This window comes from Nycticebus coucang, chromosome 12 (assembly GCF_027406575.1).
Source record: "Nycticebus coucang isolate mNycCou1 chromosome 12, mNycCou1.pri, whole genome shotgun sequence".
In the NCBI taxonomy this organism is placed as follows: Eukaryota; Metazoa; Chordata; class Mammalia; order Primates; family Lorisidae; genus Nycticebus; species Nycticebus coucang.
Genome location: NC_069791.1, coordinates 53433349 through 53455225, shown reverse-complemented (window position 1 = coordinate 53455225; position 21877 = coordinate 53433349). Strand labels below are relative to the sequence as shown.

The following is a 21877-nucleotide window of genomic DNA, read 5'->3' as shown; positions in this document are numbered from 1 at the left end:
CCAACTGTTTCATCTTATTCTGGCTTCTGGGTTAGAGGGGGCAGGAAGCCAGGTGGGGGCAGAGGGGGGAACCAAGAAGCATCTCCTGGCCAGGGTTAAGTGCAGGGGCATCTAGACAGCCTTCCTATGGAAGTATGAGCATGCCCTTCTGTCCTATCCCTCTGAAACCTCTGTGTGCTATCAGAAGCCAGTGCTGTCACTTTGGAGAAAAAGGCTATTACCTCACTCTGCTCAGCCCAAGGTTACACAGAGTACCTGTACCAGGCTTACTGGTATATAGGATGTCAGGGTTGTGAAGCAGGGTACAGTGAGGTCTTCAAGATCGATTCCGTGCCCCAGTAGTTTAAGTGAGGATGTGATAATACCCAACTCCTAAAGTCTTTAGGATTAAACTAGGTAAATTATGTAAGCACCTACAGGAAAATTATATAAGCATGCCCAGAAGAGCAAGCACTGTATGATTTTTAAAATCAGTAAAATAAGGTTATGCCCATCTACTATAGTTTTGGAGAGGATAAAATTGAGATGTGTGAGGTGTTAGGATGAATGACATTTCCGGACCTGGCTTCAGACTGGGCTCTGCTACTTCAAGGCTCTGCAATGGCTGTGGGCAATTCGCAAGGTACTGTGCTTATTTAGCACATGCACATTTGTAAGATGGAGACGCTGAAAACAATGTACATACATCTCAGAGTTAAAACTATGTAGTTAACGTCAGAAAGTGCTTGAAACAGTGACAACGAAAGTGCTCAGTGAATACTCCTCAGTTTCATTATTAAGAGTCCATCCCAGGTCAGCTCTCACAGACTCCTGAGGTATTGTGAACCATGTCTCCCCAGTTCCTCCAAGCCCTTCCAAGTAAGGGTTGACTTTTTAGCCTGTTGGTCTCAGTGTGGCAGACAGCAGAGCACATCTTTGGCTGATAGCCAAGAAACTGAGACCCTAAGCATACATGTGCACACCCACAGAACTGTCACCTCTTTCACTCAGCAGTGACTGGGAGACGACTTTTCACCTCCCTTTGAGATGCTGCGCCCCATCCCAGGCACTAAGGCCTCTTTAAAGCATGGCACCTCCACGAGGGGAGGGTCACACTGTACAGATGGCAGGTGGACAGCCCTGAGCACGGGGAGGAGTGGGGGAGGACAGAGCAGCTGGTCTAGTCCCGTTTCCCCTCTGCCCTCGCCACTGTGGAACCTCAGCTGAACTTGCTTCATTCCAATGCCTGGGCCAGTTAGCACCAGTGCGGAATTGAGGACTGTGTGCTGCTCTGGACCACAGGGACAAGAAGGAAGTTCCCATATTCCTGACACATGGAGATGGTGAGGGGCCGTGATTGCTCTGGCAGCATTTAAAGATGAAGTAGCAGACACCCACCTATGAAGGCAGAAGAGCCCCAACTATGGTGGGGGTTGCCCAGGAAGGGCCAGGCTGCACCTAGCTCCAGATATTCCAGAATCCTAGAGGCCAGCCCAAGGGATGAGTGCCCCGTCCTCAAGGGCCAGGCTTGGTAAGGTTGCAGTGATGTCCCCTCTGTGAACCCCCTGCCCTCTGCCTCAGTGAGTTCCCAGCAGCATGGGGCCTCAGGGGGAGCAAGGTCCCTATCTCATGGAGCTATCAGATGAGACATCACGATCGGAGTCCTCAGTTTCGCTTGGCGGTGGCGGTGGTTCGCTAAACGGGACTGCAGTGAAAGCAGGAGACTTTCTAGAAAAAAACACCAGTTGTCACCTTGGGGCAGGCAGAACACTGATAAAGCTGGCATCCCTTTTCCTGTGACCTTATCATCTGGAAGCAAGTGAATACCTTAGGCAAGGCCAGGGGGGAATGGGGGCAAACGGATGCAAGGGAGCAAGGAAGAGAATTCTCTCCCGCCCCACCCTGATGGAGAAAATGGTTCTTATCTCTGTCTTAGAGACTCTTGAGAGGCTCAGAGGTCAGAAATATCTGAAGTCACAGCACAAGAGATGCTGCTTGAGCCTAAGAATACTGACTCTTGGGTCCAGACTTTACCTGTAGTACTTTTGTGATTTTTAAAAATTGACATTTTGACTGGAGCAGTTGCCCTGGGTAGAGGGCCACGCCTGTGATCCTAGCATTCTGAGAAGCTGAGGTAGACAGATTGCTTGAACTCAGGAGTCTGAGACCAGCCCGAGCAAGAGTGAGACCCCAGCTCTATTCAAAATAGAAAAATTAGCCAACGGCATCCAACCCAGCCCTGGCCAAAAAAAAAAGAAAGAAAAGAAAAATTAGCCAAGTGTGTTGGGTTCCTGTAGTCCCAGCTACTCAGGAGTCTGAGGTAGGAGGATCACTTGAACCCAGGAGTTTGGGGTTGCTGTGAGCTAGGCTGATGCCATGGCACTCTAGCCTGGGGCAACAAAGAAAGAGTTTCTTTCTACCTCAAAGAAAAATTTTATTTTTTACTTTTTTGTTGAGGTGTAATACACAAATTATGTCCCCACCTTTACATAAAAATCTGCCCCTGCAGTCCTGATCCTTGCTTGGTTTTTTTTGGTTTTGGTTTTTTTTTCTTTTTTGTTTTTGAGGCATTGTCTTACTTAGTTGCCCTGGGTAGAGTGCCACAGTGTCAACCTAGCTCACACCAACCTCAAATTTTTGGGTTCAAGCAATCCTCTTGCCTCAGCCTCCAAAGTAGCTGGGACTATAGGCATGTGCCACCATACCTCGCTAATTCTATTTTTTTGTAGAGGCGGGTCTCACCCTTGCTAAAGCTGGTCTCAAACTCCCAAACTCAAGCAATCCTTCTGCTCTGCCTGTTTGTTTTTTTGAGACAGTCTCGTTGCCCTGCGTAGAGTGCCATGGCTCACAGCAACCTCAACCTCCTGGGTTAGAATGCTTCTCTTGCCTAAGCCTCCTAAGTACCTATGACTACCAGCGCCCACCACAATACCCAGCTAGTTTTTTTATTTTTAGTAGAGATGGGATCTTGCTCTTGCTCAGGCTGGTCCCTAACTCTTGAACTCAAGCAATCCACCCACCTCCACCTCCTAGAGTGCTAGGAATACAGGCGTGAGCCACTGGCACCCAGCCTCTTTGCCAGTTTTTTGGGTTTTTTTAGAGTCTCCCTTTGTCACCCTTGGTAGGGTAGGCATCATAGCTCACGACAACCTCAAATTCTTGGGCTCAAGTGATTCTCTTTCCTCAGCCTTCCAAGTAGCTGGGATTACAGGTGCCTGCTACAATGCCCAGCTATTTTTAGAGACAAGGTCTCACTGTAGCTCAGGCTGGTCTCAAACCTGTGAGCTCAGACCATCCACCCACCTCGGCTTCCCAGAGTGCTAGTCCTGAGCCACTACACCTGGCCCTCCCCGCCAGTTTTTAAGCTGCCTCTAACCAAGGAATCCACCAGAGCTGGTGGCATCGGGAGATTTCAGCCATGGATGGTAGATACTTAAGTGTCATCCAACCACCATGGGACAGAAGGCTGTTGTTCTGGGCCGACCATACCAGGTGACCAAGTCACTGTCTGAGGGCCTGCAGGGCTTCCTAGCTGTGGGCGATGGCCCACCCCCCTTCCCTGCACCACCCCAGGGGAGGCCCCTACCGGTCTCCGGACTGGGTGATGAGCCGGCGACAGGTCTCCATCTGCACGTCCAGGCCGCGCTTCATGCTGCACATCTCCATGTACTCATGCAGGTGCCGGTTCATGTCATTCTTGGCTGTGGCCAACTCCAGCTGTGGCAGGGCAGGCAAGGACACTGGGGTTAGCAGGGCCGAGGCAGGAAGGCCACCAGCGCCTCTGTTCCCCCTGCCAGGAGGCTACCACGCCAAGAGCACCAGCTGGGCCAGGGCCGAGGCAGCCATGGTTGAAGACTACAATTTAAAAATAAATCAGGTCCCCTATTCAATAAATGGTGTTGGGAGAACTGGATGTCTACATGTAAAAGACTGAAACTGGACCCACACCTTTCCCCACTCACAAAAATTGATTCAAGATGGATAAAGGACTTAAACTTAAGGCATGAAACAATAAAAATCCTCCAAGAAAGCATAGGAAAAACACTGGAAGATATTGGCCTGGGGGAAGACTTCATGAAGAAGACTGCCATGGCAATTGCAACAACAACAAAAATAAACAAATGGGACTTCATTAAACTGAAAAGCTTCTGTACAGCTAAGGACACAATAACCAAAGCAAAGAGACAACCTACACAATGGGAAAGGATATTTGCATATTTTCAGTCAGACAAAAGCTTGATAACCAGGATCTATAGAGAACTCAAATTAATCCACATGAAAAAAGCCAACAATCCCTTATATCAATGGGCAAGAGACATGAATAGAACTTTCTCTAAAGACGACAGACAAATGGCTAACAAACACATGAAAAAATGTTCATCATCTCTATATATTAGAGAAATGCAAATCAAAACAACCCTGAGATATCATCTAACCCCAGTGAGAATGGCCCACATCACAAAATCTCAAAACTGCAGATGCTGGCGTGGATGTGGAGAGAAGGGAACACTTTTACACTGCTGGTGGGACTGCAAACTAGTACAACCTTTCTGGAAGGAAGTATGGAGAAACCTCAAAGCACTCAACCTAGACCTCCCATTCGATCCTGCAATCCCATTACTGGGCATCTACCCAGAAGGAAAAAAATCCTTTTATCATAAGAACACTTGTAATAGACTGTTTATTGCAGCTCAATTTACAATCGCCAAAATGTGGAAACAGCCTAAATGCCCACCAACCCAGGAATGGATTAACAAGCTGTGGTATATGTATACCATGGAATACTATTCAGCCATTAAAAAAAATGGAGACTTTACATCCTTCGTATTAACCTGGATGGAAGTGGAAGACATTATTCTTAGTAAAGCATCACAAAAATGGAGAAGCATGAATCCTATGTACTCAATCTTGATATGAGGACAATTAATGACAATTAAGGTTTTGGGGGGGGGAAGCAGAAAGAGGGAAGGAGGGAGGTGGGTGGGGCCTTGGTGTGTGTCACACTTTATGGGGGCAAGACATGATTGCAAGAGGGACTTTACCTAACAATTGCAATCAGTGTAACCTGGCTTATTGTACCCTCAATGAATCCCCAACAATAAAAAAAAATAAATAAATAAATAAAAATAAATCAGGTCAAGGCAGAAGGGACTACATATACTATCATTTGCTCTGGTTCTCCTGGATATCGTTGCCTACAAGGGATGCAAAGGTATGTGCCACACATGGCATTCTTTTAACAGAGTGATAAGAGCAAAGAGGAAGGAATGTAAACGTGGGCAGGATGGAGCAGATCACAGATCACAGGGCGCACATGTGTTCCGGCTCATCCTTCATTCCCTGTGCAACACTGGTCCCAGGCTGTCTCCTCACTGCACCGTGAGCCCATCAGGATTGGCACTAAGTCTCATTCATCCCCGCCAGCCCAGCATCTCGATGGGAATTAATTAAGGTGCTCTATGAAGCATCTACAGACTCACATGTGCAGGAGAAAACCTGGCTCACTCCTGAAAGGGGCTCAGTTCTCTTAACTTTCCCTTATTACTTTATTTCTTCACTTAGAAGCCATTATCAGATACTAAAAGAAAGACTCCCACCCTGAACGTCCTATTGATTATGGGTCCCAACTTCAGAAATGTCACACATGGAGCTGTGGGGCTCAGAGGCAGGCAGAGTCTCCTCCCACCTGCTCTGCAGCCCACGCTGTGGCAGAGCACACGCAGCACAAGACCTGGGCCAGGGACAATTAGCTGCCGTTTTTTTTTTTTTTTTTTTTGTAGAGACAGAGTTTCACTTTATTGCCCTCGGTAGAGTGCTGTGGCGTCACACAGCTCACAGCAACCTCCAACTCCTGGGCTTAGGCGATTCTCTTGCCTCAGCCTCCTGAGTAGCTGGGACTACAGGTGCCCGCCACAACGCCCGGCTATTTTTTTTGTTGTTGCAGTTTTGGCCGGGGTTGGGTTTGAACCCGCCACCCTCGGCATATGGGGCCGGCGCCCTGCTCACTGAGCCACAGGCGCCGCCCAATTTGCTGCCATTTTGGGTACAAAGGGCAGTGGCCACAAGGAGAGGCAGAATAAATCTTCGTGACACCTAAGAGCAAAGGTGTTCCTATCCCTTGGATAGGAACTTGGAGAACGAAAGAAACAAGTCACAGGGCCAGACAAAAGCAATGGTTGGGACAGTGACATCTGGGGTGAGAGGATAGCCAGGTGAAGCCCAGCGGGTATGGCAAGCTTGGTTCCATAGCTGGGATTCCCACTGGGTTCCTACAGCAGCAAAAGGAGCAGGACATGCTGGTTGTCCTGTCAATGGAGAAAACATGATGCCACCAGCTCTTGTTCAGATCTGCTGCCACCTACACATGAATTTCTCCACCTTGGGAAAACTTAAAACTGGGAGGGTGGGTCCGGAGCCCATCACTCAGGGACACAGAGAAGGAAATAAACCAAATACATTCTATCAAAATAGTCTCTGCATATTTCCATGTCCCATTAATTTATGCCTTCGAAGCTGGGATGAGGTAAGGAGTAAGTGTACACGTCAGGAGAGATCCTCAACACCGCCCTTGAAAACCTCAGGCTCGGGTGTGAGCAGAGGGCTGGGCAAGGCTGGAAGGAGATAGAGCGAGGTGGGATGGGCAGCAGCACTCCTCCCCTGTACCATTTTGGGCCTGGTCCCTGCCTCCATCTCAGTGACCCTGAGAGACTGAGGTCACAAAGATACAGGTACCTCGATGCTCTACATGGAGCACCAGGAATACCACTGCAACACAAGTCAGTCCCCTGCCATTTCTACCAGGACAGGAGAGGAGTCAGCTGCCAGACAGCTTAAAAGGCATGTTCCCATTTAGGATGTTCTTTTCTGGGCAGCGCCTGTGGCTCAAAGGGTTGGGCGCTGACCCCATATGCCGGAGGTAGTGGGTTCAAGCCTGGCCCTGGCCAAAAACTGAAAAAAAAAAAAAAAAAAAGGATGTTCTTTTCTTTCTTACCAGGTCATGTTGTGTACTAGGCACTCTGGGCCAGGGGAAGAGCTGAGCTATCTAGCTGTCCTAGATAGCTATTCTGAGGCCCCTACTTAGTTGAAGGTCCAAGGAAAACACCAAACCTCAAATCCACCATCCAAAGAGGTAGACAAGAAACAGGAAAAAAAGAGGGATGGTGGAGGGAGGGAAGGGTGAGACGGGTGAACAGGAGAGTGGATATCCCTAGCCATATCTTTAGCCAGTACCATAAATCTGACAGTGCTTTTAAAACTTAACATTAGTCTGCCCAGGCAAAAAAGATAAAAAAAAAAAAAAGGCCAGGCACAGTGGCTCACATGGCTCACACCTATAATCCTAGCACTCTGGGAGGCCAAGGTGGGTGGATTGCTTGAATTCACGAGTTCGAGACCAGCCTGAGCAAGAGTGAGACCCTATCTCTACTAAAAATGAAAAACTGGGCAGCGCCTGTGGCTCAGTGGGTAGGGCGCCGGACCCATATACCGAGAGTGGCAGGTTCAAACCCAGCTCTGGCCAAACTGCAACAAAAAAATAGCCGGGCACTGTGACAGGCGTCTGTAGTCCCAGCTACTCGGGAGGCTGAGGCAAGAGACTCGTCTAAGCCCAGGAGTTGGAGGTTGCTGTGAGCTGTGTGATGCCACAGCACTCTACTGAGGGCAATAAAGTGAGACTCTGTCTCTACAAAAAAATAAAAATAAAATAAATAAATAAATAAATAAAAATGAAAAACTGGGGCGGCGCCTGTGGCTCAGCGAGTAGGGCGCCAGCCCCATGTACCGAGGGTGGCGGGTTCAAACCCAGCCCTGGCCAAACTGCAACAAAAAAATAGCTAGGCGTTGTGGCGGGCGCCTGTAGTCCCACCTGCTCGGGAGGCTGAGGCAAGAGAATCACGTAAGCCCAAGAGCTGGAGGTTGCTGTGAGCCGTGTGACGCTACGGCACTCTACCGAGGGCAGTAAAGTGAGACTCTGCCTCTACAAAAAAAATAAGAATAATAATAATAAAGAAAGAAACAACATAATCTCCCAATTAAAAAAAAAAATGAAAAACTGAGGCAAGAGGATAACTTGAACCCAGAGTTTGAGGTTGCTGCGAGTTGTGACATCATGGCACTCTACCAAGGGTAACAAAGTAAGACTCTGTCTCAAAAAAAAAAAAAACAACAGCTTGGCGCCTATAGCTTAGTGCTTACGGCGCCGGCCACATACACTGGGGCTGGCAGGTTCAAACCCAGCCTGGGACTGCTAAACAACAATGACAACTACAACAACAACAAAAAATAGCCGGGCGTTGTGGCAGGCACCTGTAATCCCAGCTACTTGGGAGGCTGAGGCAAGAGAATCGCTTAGGCCCAAGAGTTTGAGGTTGCTATGAGCTGTGACGCCATGGCACTCTACTGAGGGTGACATAGAGAGACTCTGTTTCAAAAAAAAAAAAACAGGAAAAGAAAAAACAGATTTTGCTTAGCAGGTCCATTTGATGTGTGTTGGGAGAATGAGTATATAGGAAAGTAATTTCTCTTTTTTTTTTTTTTTGGCTGGGGTTAGGTTCGAACTGGCCACCTCCTGCATATGTGACCGGCGCCCTACTCCTTGAGCCACAGGCGCCACCCCAAGGAAAGTAATTTCTCAACTGCATTTCAAAATGTAGCCACTGTGTGGCCAAGCAAGGTGGCTCCTACCTGTGATACTAGCACTCTAAGAGGCCAAGGAGGGTGAATTGCTTGAGTGCAGGAGTTTAAGCACAGCCTGAGCAAGAACAAGACCGCATCTCTAAAAATAGAAAAACTGAAGCAAGAGGATCACTTGAGCCCAAGAGTTTCGAGCTGTGCTGTGATAATGCCATGGCACTACCCAGGGCAACAGAGTCAGACTCTGTCTCAAAAAAAAAAAGTAGCCAGTGTGAGAGCAGTAAGAGTGCAGTAGCCTCCATATTGCTGGTTTCAGTATCAGCAATTTCAGTTACCCACAGTCAACCAGGGTTGAAAAATATTAAATGGTACATTTCAGAATGAAATAATTTATAAGTTCTAAATCACATGTTCTGCCCAGGATGATATTTCGTGCCATCCTACTTCCATCCTGCCTGGGATGGGAATTCTCCCTTTGTCCAGTGGATCCATACTATCCTCTTTGCCCACCTGTTGGTCAATTTAGTGCTCAGGTCCACTGTTGTCCTATCTCAACATTTTACTTTATAATGACTCCCACAACAGAAGAATAGTGATGCTGGTAATTCGTCCTATCTCAACATTTTACTTTATAATGGCTCCCACAACAGAAGAATAGTGATGCTGGTAATTCACATATGTCAAAGAGAAGCTGGTCAGTACTTCCTTTAAGAAAGTAAAAAGGTAGCTGGGCCTAGTGGCTCACATCTGTAATCCTAAAACTCTGGGAGGCCACGGCAGGTGGATCACCTGAGCTTAGAAGTTCGAGACCAGCCTAAGAAAGGGTGAGACCCCATATCTAAAAATAGCTGGGTATTGTGGCAGGTCCCTGTAGAGTTTGAGGTTGCTATGAGCTATGACTGACACCATGGCACTATGCCAAGGGCAACAAAGTAAAACTCTGTCTCAAAAAAAAAAAAAGAAGTATAGGCTCAGCGCCTGTGGCTCAAGCCGCTAAGGCACCAGCCACATACACCTGAGCTGGCGGGTTAGAATCCAACCCTGGGCCCACCAAACAACAATGATGGCTACAACCAAAAAACAGCCTGGCATTGTGGCAGGTGCCTGTAGTCCCAGCTACTTGGGAGGCAGAGGCAGGAGAATCGCTTGAGCCCAGGAGTTGGAGGTTGCTGTGAGGTGTGATGCCACAGCACTCTACCCAGGGCAACAGTTTGAGGCTCTGTCTCAAAAAAAAAAAAAAAAAAAAAGTATAAAGGTGAAAGTTATTGACTTAATAAGAAAAAAAAATCCCAAGCTGAGGTTGCTAAGATCTACTACAGTGAGAAGAAATCTATCCATGAAATTATGAAGAAGGAAAAAAGAAGTCTGTAGTTGTTTTGCTATCACACCACAGACTGCAAAAGTTACAGCCATAGGGCTGGGTGAGGTGGCTTATGCCTGTAATCCTAGTACTCGGAGAGGCGGAGGTGGGGAGATTGCCTGAGCTCAGGAATTTGAGACCAGCCTGAGCAAGAGCAAGACCCCCATAATCTAAAAATAGCCAGGCGTTGTGGCAGGCACCTGTAGTCCCAGCTACAGGTTTCTACATTACCTCAAAGGCTGAGCTACTTGGGAGGCTGAGACAAGAGAATTGCTCAAGCCTAGGAGTTTGAGGTTGCTCAACCTCAAACTTCTGGGCTCAAGATGCTACAGTACTCTATGGAGGGCAACAAAGTGAGACTCTGTCTCAAAACAAAGTTATAGCCACAGTGTGTGATAGTGCTTAGGTAAGATGAAAAAGGCATCACATTTGTGGGCAGAAGACATGTTTTCTGGTTGATGGCCTGAGGCTCAGTTCTACCACTATCCCCTGGGGGTCTTGGGACATATTCCCCTCAGATAAGGGAGAGCTCCTTTATGAATATGGGCTTGAAGAGAGGCAAGTCAAAGAGCCTCCTTGCCTTACCTCAAATCAGAGTCCAGAGTGCTAGCCCTCAAATGATGGAACTTCATCCTCAAGTCAGAATCGGGAGGGGACCATCTCACACAGGGCAGGGCAGCTCACAAGGAGTCACATTCATTATTTAAATAATAATAAACTATTATTTACCATAATAGTTAAGCAGAAGTTTACAACTTCTCTAACTATTCTATGTGGAATATAAAATACCCTTAATGCATTAAAAAAGACAAATTTAAGTATACTTGAGAATAGAAGAATCATAAATCAGTAGGAAAGATGCTAAGGTAGAAGCATCAACAGCTCAGTAGATAGTGTCTATATTTGTTTTTTACCTTTATAAAACAAGAACTTGCTAATAATATTGGGTAAATAGTAACGTAACATAATTTTACTCTGATGCTATTTGTCCCAATGCTATAAGATAATTGCTATAGGTTTAATTTCAATTTCCCATAACACATTCAATTTTTTTTTGTTTGCTTTTTTTTTTTTGTAGAGACAGAGTCTCACTTTATGGCCCTCGGTAAAGTGCCATGGGCTCACACAGCTCACAGCAACCTCCAACTCCTGGGCTTAAGCGATTCTCTTGTCTCAGCCTCCCGTGTAGCTGGGACTACAGGCGCCCGCCACAACACCCAGCTATTTTTTGGTTGCAGTTCAGCCGGGGGCCGGGTTTGAACCCGCCACCCTCGGTATATGGGGCCGGCGCCTTACCAATTGAGCCACAGGCGCCGCCCAACACATTCAATTTTCTACTTGGTTTACAACTAGGTTGTAGGGATACGGATTTCTCATCCAGGTTTACTTGAGGGTTTTGTTTTCTTTTAAAAAAGTTAGTTATTGTCGTACTTAAAATCTAATCTGAAAATAGTAAAAGCAGAAAATGATTTAAAACCTTGATGCTACTATTCGATGCATGTAATAAAAGTTAATGGAAAAAAGTTGAATGTTTATAAACATGTCGTTTTTTTTTTTTTTTTTTTGTAGAGACAGAGTCTCACTTTTTGGCCCTCTTTAGAGTGCCGTGGCCTCACACAGCTCACAGCAATCTCCGACTCCTGGGCTTAAGCGATTCTCTTGCCTCAGCCTCCCGAGTAGCTGGGACTACAGGCACCCACCACAACGCCCGGCTATTTTTTGGTTGCAGTTTGGCCGGGGCTGGGTTTGAACCCGCCACCCTCAGTATATGGGGCCGGTGCCTTACCGACTGAGCCACAGGCGCCGCCCTAAACATGTCGATATTTTTAAGTATATTCCTTAAGCATGGAGATTTCTACATTACCTCAAAGGCTGAGCTGAAGAAGAGAAGCAGGAAAGTTTAAGTTCACCTCAGGGTGCTATGACACTGACAGTATTACAAATTAACAGTGGCCACTGTGGTTTACTTATTATGAGCCAGGCACTGCCCTGAGCTCTATATGTGCATTATTTCATTTGATCTTGCTTGTTTTCTTGTTGTTTTTTGTTTTTGTTTTTGAGACAGAGTCTCACTTTGTCACCCTTGGTAGAGTACATAGCATTATAGCTCACAGCAACCTCAAACTTTTGGGTTCAAGTAATTCTCTTGCCTCAGCCTCCCGAGTTGCTAGGGCTACAGGCATCTACCACAACAGCCAGCTATTTTTAGAGACAGGGTCTCACTATTGCTTAGGCTAGTCTCAAACTCCTGAGCTCAGGCGATCCACCTGCCTTGGCCTCATAGAGTGCTAGTGTTTCCTTATTTTAAGAGACAGGGTGTCACTCTGTTGCCTAGGCTGCAGTGCAGTAGTGTGATTACAGCTCACTGTAGCCTCTAACTTCTAGGTTCAAGCAAACCTCCTGTCTCAGCCTCCTGAGTAGCTGGGAATACCAGGTACACACTACCACACCTAGCCAATTTTTTTTGTAATAGAGATGAGGTGTGGCTATGTTGACCAAGATGGACTCAAACTCCCGGCCTCAAAGAATCCACCTACTTGGGCCTCCCAGAGCACTGGGATTAGGCCAGGTACAAGGTGGTTCATGCCTGTAATCCCAGCACTCTGGGAAGCCAATGTGGGTAGATTGCCTGAGCTCAGGAGTTCAAGACCAGCCTGAGCTAGAGCAAGGCTCCGTCTCTAAGAATAGCTGGGCGTTGTAACAGATGCCTCTAGTCCCAGCTACTTGGGAGGCTGAAGCAAGAGAATCACTTGAGCCCAAAAGTTTGACATTGCTGTGAGCTATGGATGACAAAATAAGACTGTCTCAAAAAAGAAAGATAACCCAAGTGCTGGGATTACAGGCATGAGCCACTGTGGCTGGCTGATTTGATCTTTTAAACAACCCTATGGGAGAGGTATTATTAAACTCCTCATTTTAGAAATAAAGAAACAGGCTCCCAGAGAACAATTGTTACAATGTAATAGAGCTGAGATTTGAACCTATGTCATCTGCTTCCAGAGTCTGAGGCTTTAAGGGCCCACCAGAGATAGGTACTACTGCCAAGAGGTCACACCTCCTGAGCAAAAGAAAGGCCCTGGCATAAGAGTCCCAAAGGGACAAAGCTGCTGCACCCGCAGCTCCACTTATTACCCACTGGGTAACTGTGCCCCCTGCCTTCAACTCACACCCTTACCTCTATCTGGTCGATGGTTTCCTGATATTCTTTCTCCCGGGTTTTGAACAGGGACTCAGTATCTTTAATAACCTTCTCCAAACTGTCTTCCTGCTGCTGAGTAGATAGGGAAGCAAGGGGGAGGGCGACCGGGGGAAGAGGGGACGGGGTGTGTTCCACAGGGCCAAGGCAGGGGAGAGAAAGACAAAATCAGGTTAAGGGGAACTAGACAATGAACAGCTGAAGGATGAAGGCGGAGGGGAGAAGCAGTTGAAGGATGATGGCCACATGGGGAGAACAGAGCGAGGTGTTGGGGAGACGGTGCATCAGGCTGGAGAGGCAGAACTGAGGGCCCTGCAGCGGGAGGGAGGTTACCTCTCCCTGGGCCTCTGCAGCTGCCATAGCATAGCCTGAGAAATCCTCCCACAGCAGCAGGGTCTCCTCAGTCTCCTCCCAAGTCAGGCTGTCACAGTCGTCCTCAAAATCATACTCCCTCCTAGAGACAGGGAGCCTGCGTGTCAAGGAGGGCGGGGGGCCCTCCAGGTGGAGGGGCTGCTGGGGCTCCGGCCTCTTGTGGGAAGGGCAGTGAGGGGCTGCGCGGAGGCAGCCGCGGGACTCACAGCTGGCTGAGCATGCGCTGCATCTCCTCGTTGATGCTGAGGGCTGTGCTCTCCTCCTCATCCCCATCGGGCTGGCGGGGCCCTTCACTCTCCGACAGGGAGGTGTCCTCCTCCACGGCAGCCTTGCGCTCCCGCTTCCGCCCCCCCATGGATGGGACCTTAATGGGAGACAAGTGCAGAGACTACAGAGACGAGGCCGGGTGCGTGAGGAGAAGGGCAGGGGCAGGGCAGGGGCAGGGCAGGGGCCGGGCAGACAGGGGGAAGGGAGAAGCATGAACCAGAGAAGGGCAGGGCGGACAGAGAGAAAAGTCACAGTTACAATGACAGGAACAGAAACAAGCAGAGTCACGCTGAGGCACAGATACACACAGAGGGGCCAGGGCTGCAGGCTGAGAAGGCAGTAAAAGAAGAAATAGAGAAAAGAGAGCGTAAGACAAGGGAGGAATGGCTTGTTAGGACCACGGTCAGATGTGCATAAAGGCTAGAGAGGAATTTCTTTTCTAAAGAAAAATCTTCCTAGTGAAATGACTCTTAGAAAGTTTTAGGCTGCACAGAGAGTGAGGATACAGTGTTTATAAAGGAGAACTTGAATCACATCCAGATCTGGAAAGCCAGGGAGAGAAGAGAGAGAATGAACTGAAATAAAGAGAATAAGAGATAGAAAAGGGGGGACAAGAAGGAAAAGAGAAAGAAGAGAAGAAATCAGTGCTGAAAAGCCCAGCAGGTCAAAACTGACAGCCAGAGTGCCCAGGTGGTTTAGAAACTGGGGCTGGGACTGGGACATTAATAAGCTTGCGTGAGATCAAACTAACCAGCTTCTTCTGTGGAGAAAGCAAGAGAGAAGATGAAAGCAAGAGAGAGGAGAGGAGACAGGAGAGAGAGGGAGGGAGAGATGGTGTTAGAGACAGCTTCCAAAACTTCTCTTCTGAGGCTGTTCCTGGCCCCCCAGCCTAGCCCCACCAAGGGCCCCAGGAGCCAGGAAAAGGACCCCACGCTGAGAGCAGACCTGTGCTCTATTTCAGCTGAGATGGAAGCTTCATCACCTGTCCCCCTCCCCCTCACTGAGAGCTGAGCGCGGCCCGGTCCTCACCTGGAACATCTGGATCATATCCTCACAGTTGCGCTGCTGGGCCAGGTCACATAGTTTGGCGGTGATATCGATGCGGCGGCAGATGTCCATATCTACCTTCATGGCCTTTTCCTGGATCTTGGTGTCCAGCTCTGACAGATTCTGTCCAAGGAACATGGGGGAACAGTGAGACAGTGCCCAGGACTCCAGAAAAGGACTAATGAAGACTGGCATGATCCCGTCACATCACAGGCACCTCCTCTATGAAGTCTTTGTGCCCTGAGCAGAATGTGCCTCTCCCTGGATGGTCCCCCAATAGCACTTTGCTCAAACATTGTACACTGGGCTGCTCGGGCCACTGTTTCCCTGGCCCTGGAGAGTGTGGCTCAATGGGACATGCAGGAGCTCCCTCAAACCATAAGCAGTCCCTACCCTCCTGGAACTTATGCTCCCAGAGAGAAAGACAAAGTATTAGGAATTATGAGTATAGTTCATAGCTGACAATGACTTAGATAACACTACATGCAGGCACTGTCCTAAGTGTAATATAATCTTCACAGTAATTCTGCAAAGTATGTGTTTATGTTTATTTATTTATTTGAGACAGAATGTCACTCTGTTGCCCAGCCTGGAGTACCATGACATCAGCCTACCTCATAGCAACCTAAAACTCCTGGGCTCAAGTGATCCTCCTGCCTCAGACTTCCAAGTAGCTGGGACTATAAATACCTGCCACAACACCTGGTTAATTTTTCTATTTTTAGGGGCCGAAAGCAGTTGCTCATGCCTGTAACCCTAATACTCTGGGAGGCCTCAGTGGGTGGACTGCTTGAGCTCAAGAGTTCAAGACCAGTCTAAGCAAGAGTGAGACCTGTCTCTACTAAAAAGAGAAAAACTAGCCAAGTATTGTGTAGTTCCAACTACTCAGGAGCTCAAGCAAGAGGAGTACTTGAGCCCAAGAGTCTGAGGTTGGTGGGAGCTATGACAACATCAGGGCACTCTACCCAAAACTGGTGAATGAGACTCTGCCTCAAACAAATAAATAAAATAAAGTAAAATAAAATAAATAAAATCTTTCTATTTTTAGTAGAGGTAGGGTCTTGCTTTTGCTCAGGCTGGTCTCAACTCCTGAGCTCAAGGGATCTCCTGCCTCGCCTCCCAGAGTGTTGGGATTAGACATGAGTCTTTATGTCCCTTTCTTTTCCCCACTTCGCAGTTGAGACCACAGACACAGATGACAGTTCAGAGGTAGGGGAGTCACCCGAGGCCATGGTCTGTGCAAGTTGCAGAGCTGTAGCCGAGCTCCAGAAGCTGTGCTCTTACTCAGTGCCCAACAACCCCCAGCGATGACAGAGGCTGCACACCTCTGTGATGCAACACTGAGACTTCTGTTCCCTCCCTTTCTCTGGAATTAGAAGTAACAGGGAAAAGGGAAGGATAGCAGAAAAGGAGGGCGGTGGACAGGGCATCAACAGGCCAGAACCAGCAGGGCCTGCTCGTCTTTCCTCAGGGGGTTAACTGCGTGCAGGGAGCGTGGAGGGGAAGGCTAAGTGAGGGCCGCACTCACGTTACTCATGAGCCCCTTGAAGACCACCAGCTCTGCCTTCAACTGCTCCACCTTCATCGCCAGCTCCTCTTGACAGGCATCAGCCTCTTGGGCTTCCTATGGTCAGGAGAAAACCTTGGCATTAATGGCACTGCTGATGTAGGAAGAAAGTAAAGACGACAGAAGAGACAGGGAGATGGTACCAGGGCCATGGGACAAAGTGGGGGACACCGAGAGAAACACAGGGAGCAAGTGGGCGGCCACCCTCACCTCCTGGAGCTCATTTACACGCTCTTGCAACTGTATCCGCACCGTGTATTCCTCTTCCCACCTAACAGACATAGGGAAGGGGGGAGAGAACATGGGAACAAAGCCCTTCCCTGCCCCCGTGACCCGCTACTCCCTCTCTAGCTCAGGCCTCAGCCCCTAGGTCTGGTTCCCTAGATGGGGAGGAGCAGTGCACAGGCATGTCTGGCGGGCAGCCGAGGGCCAGCTGCAGCTGTTGGCGGCACCACACTTCCTGCCCAGCCGAGTTCACCAGCTGCCTTCCCAGAACCTCCGGGCTATGCCCCAGAAACTCTGTGCAAGAGCAACTGCCTGCTCTGGTCCTACACAGTGCCCAGCCCTGTTCAGGCCCCAGTTCAACCAGCTGTCTGGCTGACCTCACTGCCCACCTCCTGCCCCCACCAGACCACCAGGTTCACCCGGCCCAGTCTCCCACCTTCAGTCGCACAGATCCGGTCTCCCGCCTCCTGCCCGCACCAGAACAGAGCTCGTCTAGCCTGCTGCCCTGCCTCTTGTGGTACCATTTAACCCTGTAAAAGCATCTGCAGGACACATACCGCATCAACAGAGTTGGTCAAGAGCCTGGTAGGAGATACTTGAAGTCCTTCTCCCACAAGCTCCAGAAACTTTCCACCCAGAGCCCCTCTAAATGAGCCATAGAGAGGTAACAGGGGTGACCCTGAGGCCAAAAGTTCCCCCAGAAGCATTAAAGCAATGGACACCCAGAGCCTAGGGTTACTAAGCATCCAAACCCAGAGGGAAAGGGGACGTAGGGCATGCAAACGGGCCTCATCAGTGTGGCAGATGAGAACCAGAAGCAGTACTTCCCAGGATCCAGAATTTAGAGACGAAGATCACAGTGGTCTACAAGACACTCTTGGCCACAGGACAGGGTCCTAGGGCATGTATCCTAGGGCTAGTTTTGTCACACCCCATTGACCATGATGAGTGGTGCATATTCTATGCCACCCCAGAGATGGAAGAGGGGTGGAGGCCCCTACTGTTCGGGATGTGGCCCTGGTGTCTCCGAGCCCATAGGTTGGTTGGCATAGCAGCACTTCTCAGGCCCTATTCATGTAATAAGCTCATTACTTCTTGCCACATTCTGGAAAAGCTTCTCTCAGTCTGAGAAAGGAACTGCACCAAGAGAGAAACTTTAATATAAGAAAGGTAGTTAGGAAGAGGCAAAGAAGCAAGCAAGGAGATTAAAATGAGAGAGAGGTTAGCGCTCCTATAGCCACAAGGAAGTCCTTTCCTCCCTGGGTCTCCATCTCCCTTCCTATCTCGCTCTCTCCAGCCCGGGCTCCTTGCTCTCCTATGCTCCCTGCCCACAGCCGCACTGCAGCAGTCCTAATAATAACTCCTCACATCACTCTGGCCACTCTCTCTGTGTGCAGTGGGGGAGGACGCAGCACTCTGGCCACCACCCTGCTGGCTCCCCACAGCCCAGAGCCTTTCTGCCTCCCCACTTCCCTGCCAAGCCACACATGCCCTTTTCCTTTTCACTTGGGCATTCTCAGTCACTGCCCAAGACAGTGAGGGTCTTAGGAGCATCAATTTGTGTGTTTTCTTAAATAAGGTCCTTATCTTTTCTGGGCCTTGGTTCCTTCATCTATAGCATGAAGGCACAGGATGTGGTACCCTCCCGCCCCTGGAGTACACGAGTCCCCAGAGGGGGAGAGCAAGACTGACTAGGGTACAGTAATCTTAGGCAAGATGCATCAGGGAAGGCAGGAAATACCATTCAACAGTGCACTCAACACTTCAGGTGGAAACTTAAGTAAAGCAGTTAGCAAAAGATTAAGATTAATGAAACCCTACCAGATAAAATATATGAAAGTGAATCATCTGGAAGCTCACTACAATTCTATTTGCTCTTCTGCTAGACTTTCACATAAATAGGTTTATTTTGGCCTCCACTCCAATCTGGTCTCACAAGGTTTCCTTAATGTGGGCCAACTTGGAACAATTTTCATATATTCTGCATTGACAAAAAAACCTCCCTTCCAAATAAATTGCATCCTTGAGTTGAAGAGGGAAATCAGAGACCACTTCTATATTGGAAAAACTGAGGCTCAGGAAAAAAAGTCCCACAAGACAGAGGATCTGAATTTAGAACCCAGAAGGCCTAAACTACTTCCTAGTTTAGTGCTCAAGCCATCTCTATGCCTTCCAAACTAAAGACGAGTTACAGTGTTGCTATAAAAAGAGCAGGAGGGGCGGCGCCTGTGGCTCAGTGAGTAGGGCGCCGGCCCCATATGCCGAGAGTGGCGGGTTCAAACCCAGCCCTAGCCACACTGCAACAAAAAAATAGCTGGGCGCTGTGGCGGGAGGCTGAGGCAAGAGAATCGGGTAAGCCCAAGAGTTAGAGGTTGCTGTGAGCCATGTGATGCCACGGCACTCTACCTGAGGGCAGTACAGTGAGACTGTCTCTACAAAAAAAAAAAAAAGAGCAGGAGGGCACCTCATGGATGGAAGAAGAGGAACTGCCAGGGTCACGTACCATTCAAGTCTAGCTACTGGCCCTCTATACAGCAACATTTGTGCTGCACAGTGATGAGCTAATCAATCCCCAAGGAATAATTCTTTGTTGCCCTGGACAGCTGGACCAAGGACAAACACTGTTTCAGTTAAGAAAAAAGAAAAAGAAAATGCCACTGAGAACAGCAATTGTTCCTGTGGTTGTGGATGTATTCCAAAACTGTCCCTGTTCCACTGCTGACTGCATTAACTCCTTCAGGGCAGAGCAAGCGGGTTCTGGGTGACATCTGCATGATGATTTTAGAACAAGTGAAACCACCAAGGACACATACCATGAACCACAACCAAGGAAGCCAGCATACGGACAGGACTCAAACTGAGAAAACCTATTCATCTGTGATCTGGTGGACTCAAGCAGGTTATAGAACGCTGAAGGTTGTCCCCAAACCCAGCAGTAATCTAGAATATTCCACCAATCCTTACCCACTACTGAACAGACACAAATCCCTACTAGGCGGGGTTGCAAAGATAGTTCCCAGGCCTGCCCACAAGGGGTCATTGTAGCTGGGCTGAAACTGGAGGCCCTCAAAGGAAAGGCTCCCTCTTACTATCACCCCCGCCTGCTCAACTATGGCATCTGTCATAGAGTCTGCAAGGCACTGCCTCTGCCCATGCTTTTATCCTATCTGTCTCGTTACCAATCATCTTAGGAATCTACTTGATGTACAACATCACATCCCTTCCCCACAACCCCTGAAACAGGTTTCTCACAGAAAGCCAAATCTTCATTTGCAGAACACCGTGAGCCGCCCCAAGCCACTTACAGCCACAGGGTGTGTCTGTATGCCCAACTTTTCCCTACTTGGTCCCTTTGCTGCCTCTGTTCATGTTTCCTTTCCCTTCAGCTCTTTACTATTCCCCTACCCGCCTTATACCAACAACCTGGCCCTGCCCCATGTCCTTCCCCTAGGGAATTCTCTTGGCTCTTTCTTTTCTGATGTTGTGACCTACTCTAAGCAATAACTTGAAATCTCATCCTATAGAACCAGACCAGGTACCTGGTTTTCCATTGATATTCCTTTGGGAAACCCTGGGCGATGGCAGGAACATCCATCACAGGGTGCAGCCCCTACTCCCTCACCACCCCCTTCCAACTTCACTTAGTTTCCCTAAAAATTTAAGCCAAACCCTTAGTCTCCTACTTTTGATCAGTGTGTGAAGCTTTCACCCCAAAACTTCCCCAAGAGCTACGACTGGTAGGGGCACAGTGTACCCCAGGTGCATACCTTTCAGTTCTGAGTCGCTTTCAGGCCTCACAAAACACCACAGTTAACACAGTTGTCCAAACCCTGCAGCCTCGACTGTGAGTCAGAGACAAGCCAGAAGTATGAATCCCCCAGTGTTTTCAGTGTTTTGCTCCTAGTATCGCTCCTGTCACAAGTTGGATTTCTGCATTCTCTGTATCCAATTCCTTCCAAGCTCCTCACTACGCAGCACGAACTTACTCTTACTCTATTCTCCCCCCGATTTCTCAGAATCCACACCGACTGCCGGCTCTAGACAACAACAGAGTCCTGTCCCCCACCTTCCCGGTCCCTACCTCCGCTTGTATTCGTCCCGCTCCCGCTTCACTTTGGCCAGCACGTTGTAGAGAGCACGGATCTCGGGGGTGATGGTGTCGATCTGGACGCCGACCCCGTCTGGGTGCACCCACGACAAACCAGGCCCTTGCACCAGAGTGGGCTCCAGTCCCGGCCCTAGCCGGCGTGCGTGCGAGAAGGACCAGATGGTGCCGGGCATGAAGCGGGCCGACGAGGAGTAGGCGGTAGAAGTGGACGTAGAAGCGGAGGCGGAGGTGGACGGCGAGTGGCAGGCCGCGGAGGCCGCGAGGGGGCCGGCCGGCGAGCGCGCGGGCGAGCCCAGTACCCGCGCCGACGGGGTGCAGACCGCGGCCGGCCGGGCGCCCAGGGGCAGTCCCAGGGGCAGCCCCAGGGGCCGGATGGGGCTGACGAAGCCGGTCTGCACGGCCTGGTCGCGGCGAGCCAGGCCCCGCCGGCCCTGCTTACCCTCCTCCAGCGCCTGCTGCAGCTGCTTCTCCAGCAGCCGGTTCCGGCGCTCCAGCTCGTGCACCTTAGCCAGGAAGCAGCGGAACCGGAGGTTCAGGGTCTTGAGCACGTTGATGTTGGAGCCCAGGTCGTTGCGGAGTGCCATGGCGGCAGGAGGGGCCGAGCCCGGCCCCGGCGGCGAGTAGGCAGCGGGGCCGGCCGGGGCGAGCTGGGCCGGAGGCAGGTCCCCTCCTCCAGCGAAATGGTCGCCTCCCAAGGAGTCCCCCAGCGGGCCGGCCAGGCCCTGCTGCTCCTGCTGCAGAAGGAAGAGATTGGGGCCAAATAACGGATTCATGGCTGCGCCTTCTGATGGGAGATGAAAATCAGTGTAGGAGCAGGGATCAGAGGACGAGCTAGCACAGCCAATGAGGCGCCGGCGGACCACGACCAGCCAATCAAACGGCTTCGCAAACGGGCAGGGGGAAGAGGCGGAGCGGGCCAAGAGGAAGCCAATTATAAGCTCCCGAGGAGGCTGGACCCCGGACCTTTCCGGGTGAAGCTGGCCGAAGGGAGCCCTCCCCTGGAGAGACTGCCTGGAATCCAGCCAAAGTGGGGGTAAAACTCAGGACCTTCAGCATCCACGGGTTCTGGTGGCAGGAAGCAAATCTTCCCTACACCCGTCCTCTCCCCAGAGTCCAAACACTCTA

At 49.6% G+C, this 21877-nt stretch overlaps 1 protein-coding gene across 4 annotated transcripts; it reads right to left on the bottom strand.

The window, feature by feature from the left end:
* Positions 1-133: 133 nt before the first annotated feature.
* Positions 134-21584, bottom strand: IFFO1 (intermediate filament family orphan 1). 4 transcript variants are annotated; one of them, XM_053556477.1, is made up of 10 exons: positions 20726-21582; positions 16630-16690; positions 16381-16476; positions 14835-14975; positions 14557-14565; positions 13745-13926; positions 13500-13620; positions 13146-13241; positions 3566-3696; positions 134-1707 (listed from the first exon to the last, which is right to left on the bottom strand). In XM_053556477.1, exons 1-10 carry the CDS (start codon positions 21523-21525, stop codon positions 1602-1604), a joined length of 1743 nt encoding a protein of 580 aa, XP_053412452.1. In that variant the 5' UTR covers positions 21526-21582; the 3' UTR covers positions 134-1601. The 4 variants fall into 4 exon arrangements, with proteins under 4 accessions (XP_053412452.1, XP_053412451.1, XP_053412449.1 ...); XM_053556476.1 differs by lacking the exon at positions 14557-14565 and having other exon boundaries at positions 134-1703; positions 13745-13902; positions 20726-21584; XM_053556474.1 differs by lacking the exon at positions 14557-14565 and having other exon boundaries at positions 13745-13902.
* Between the last annotated feature and the right edge of the window lie 293 nt (positions 21585-21877).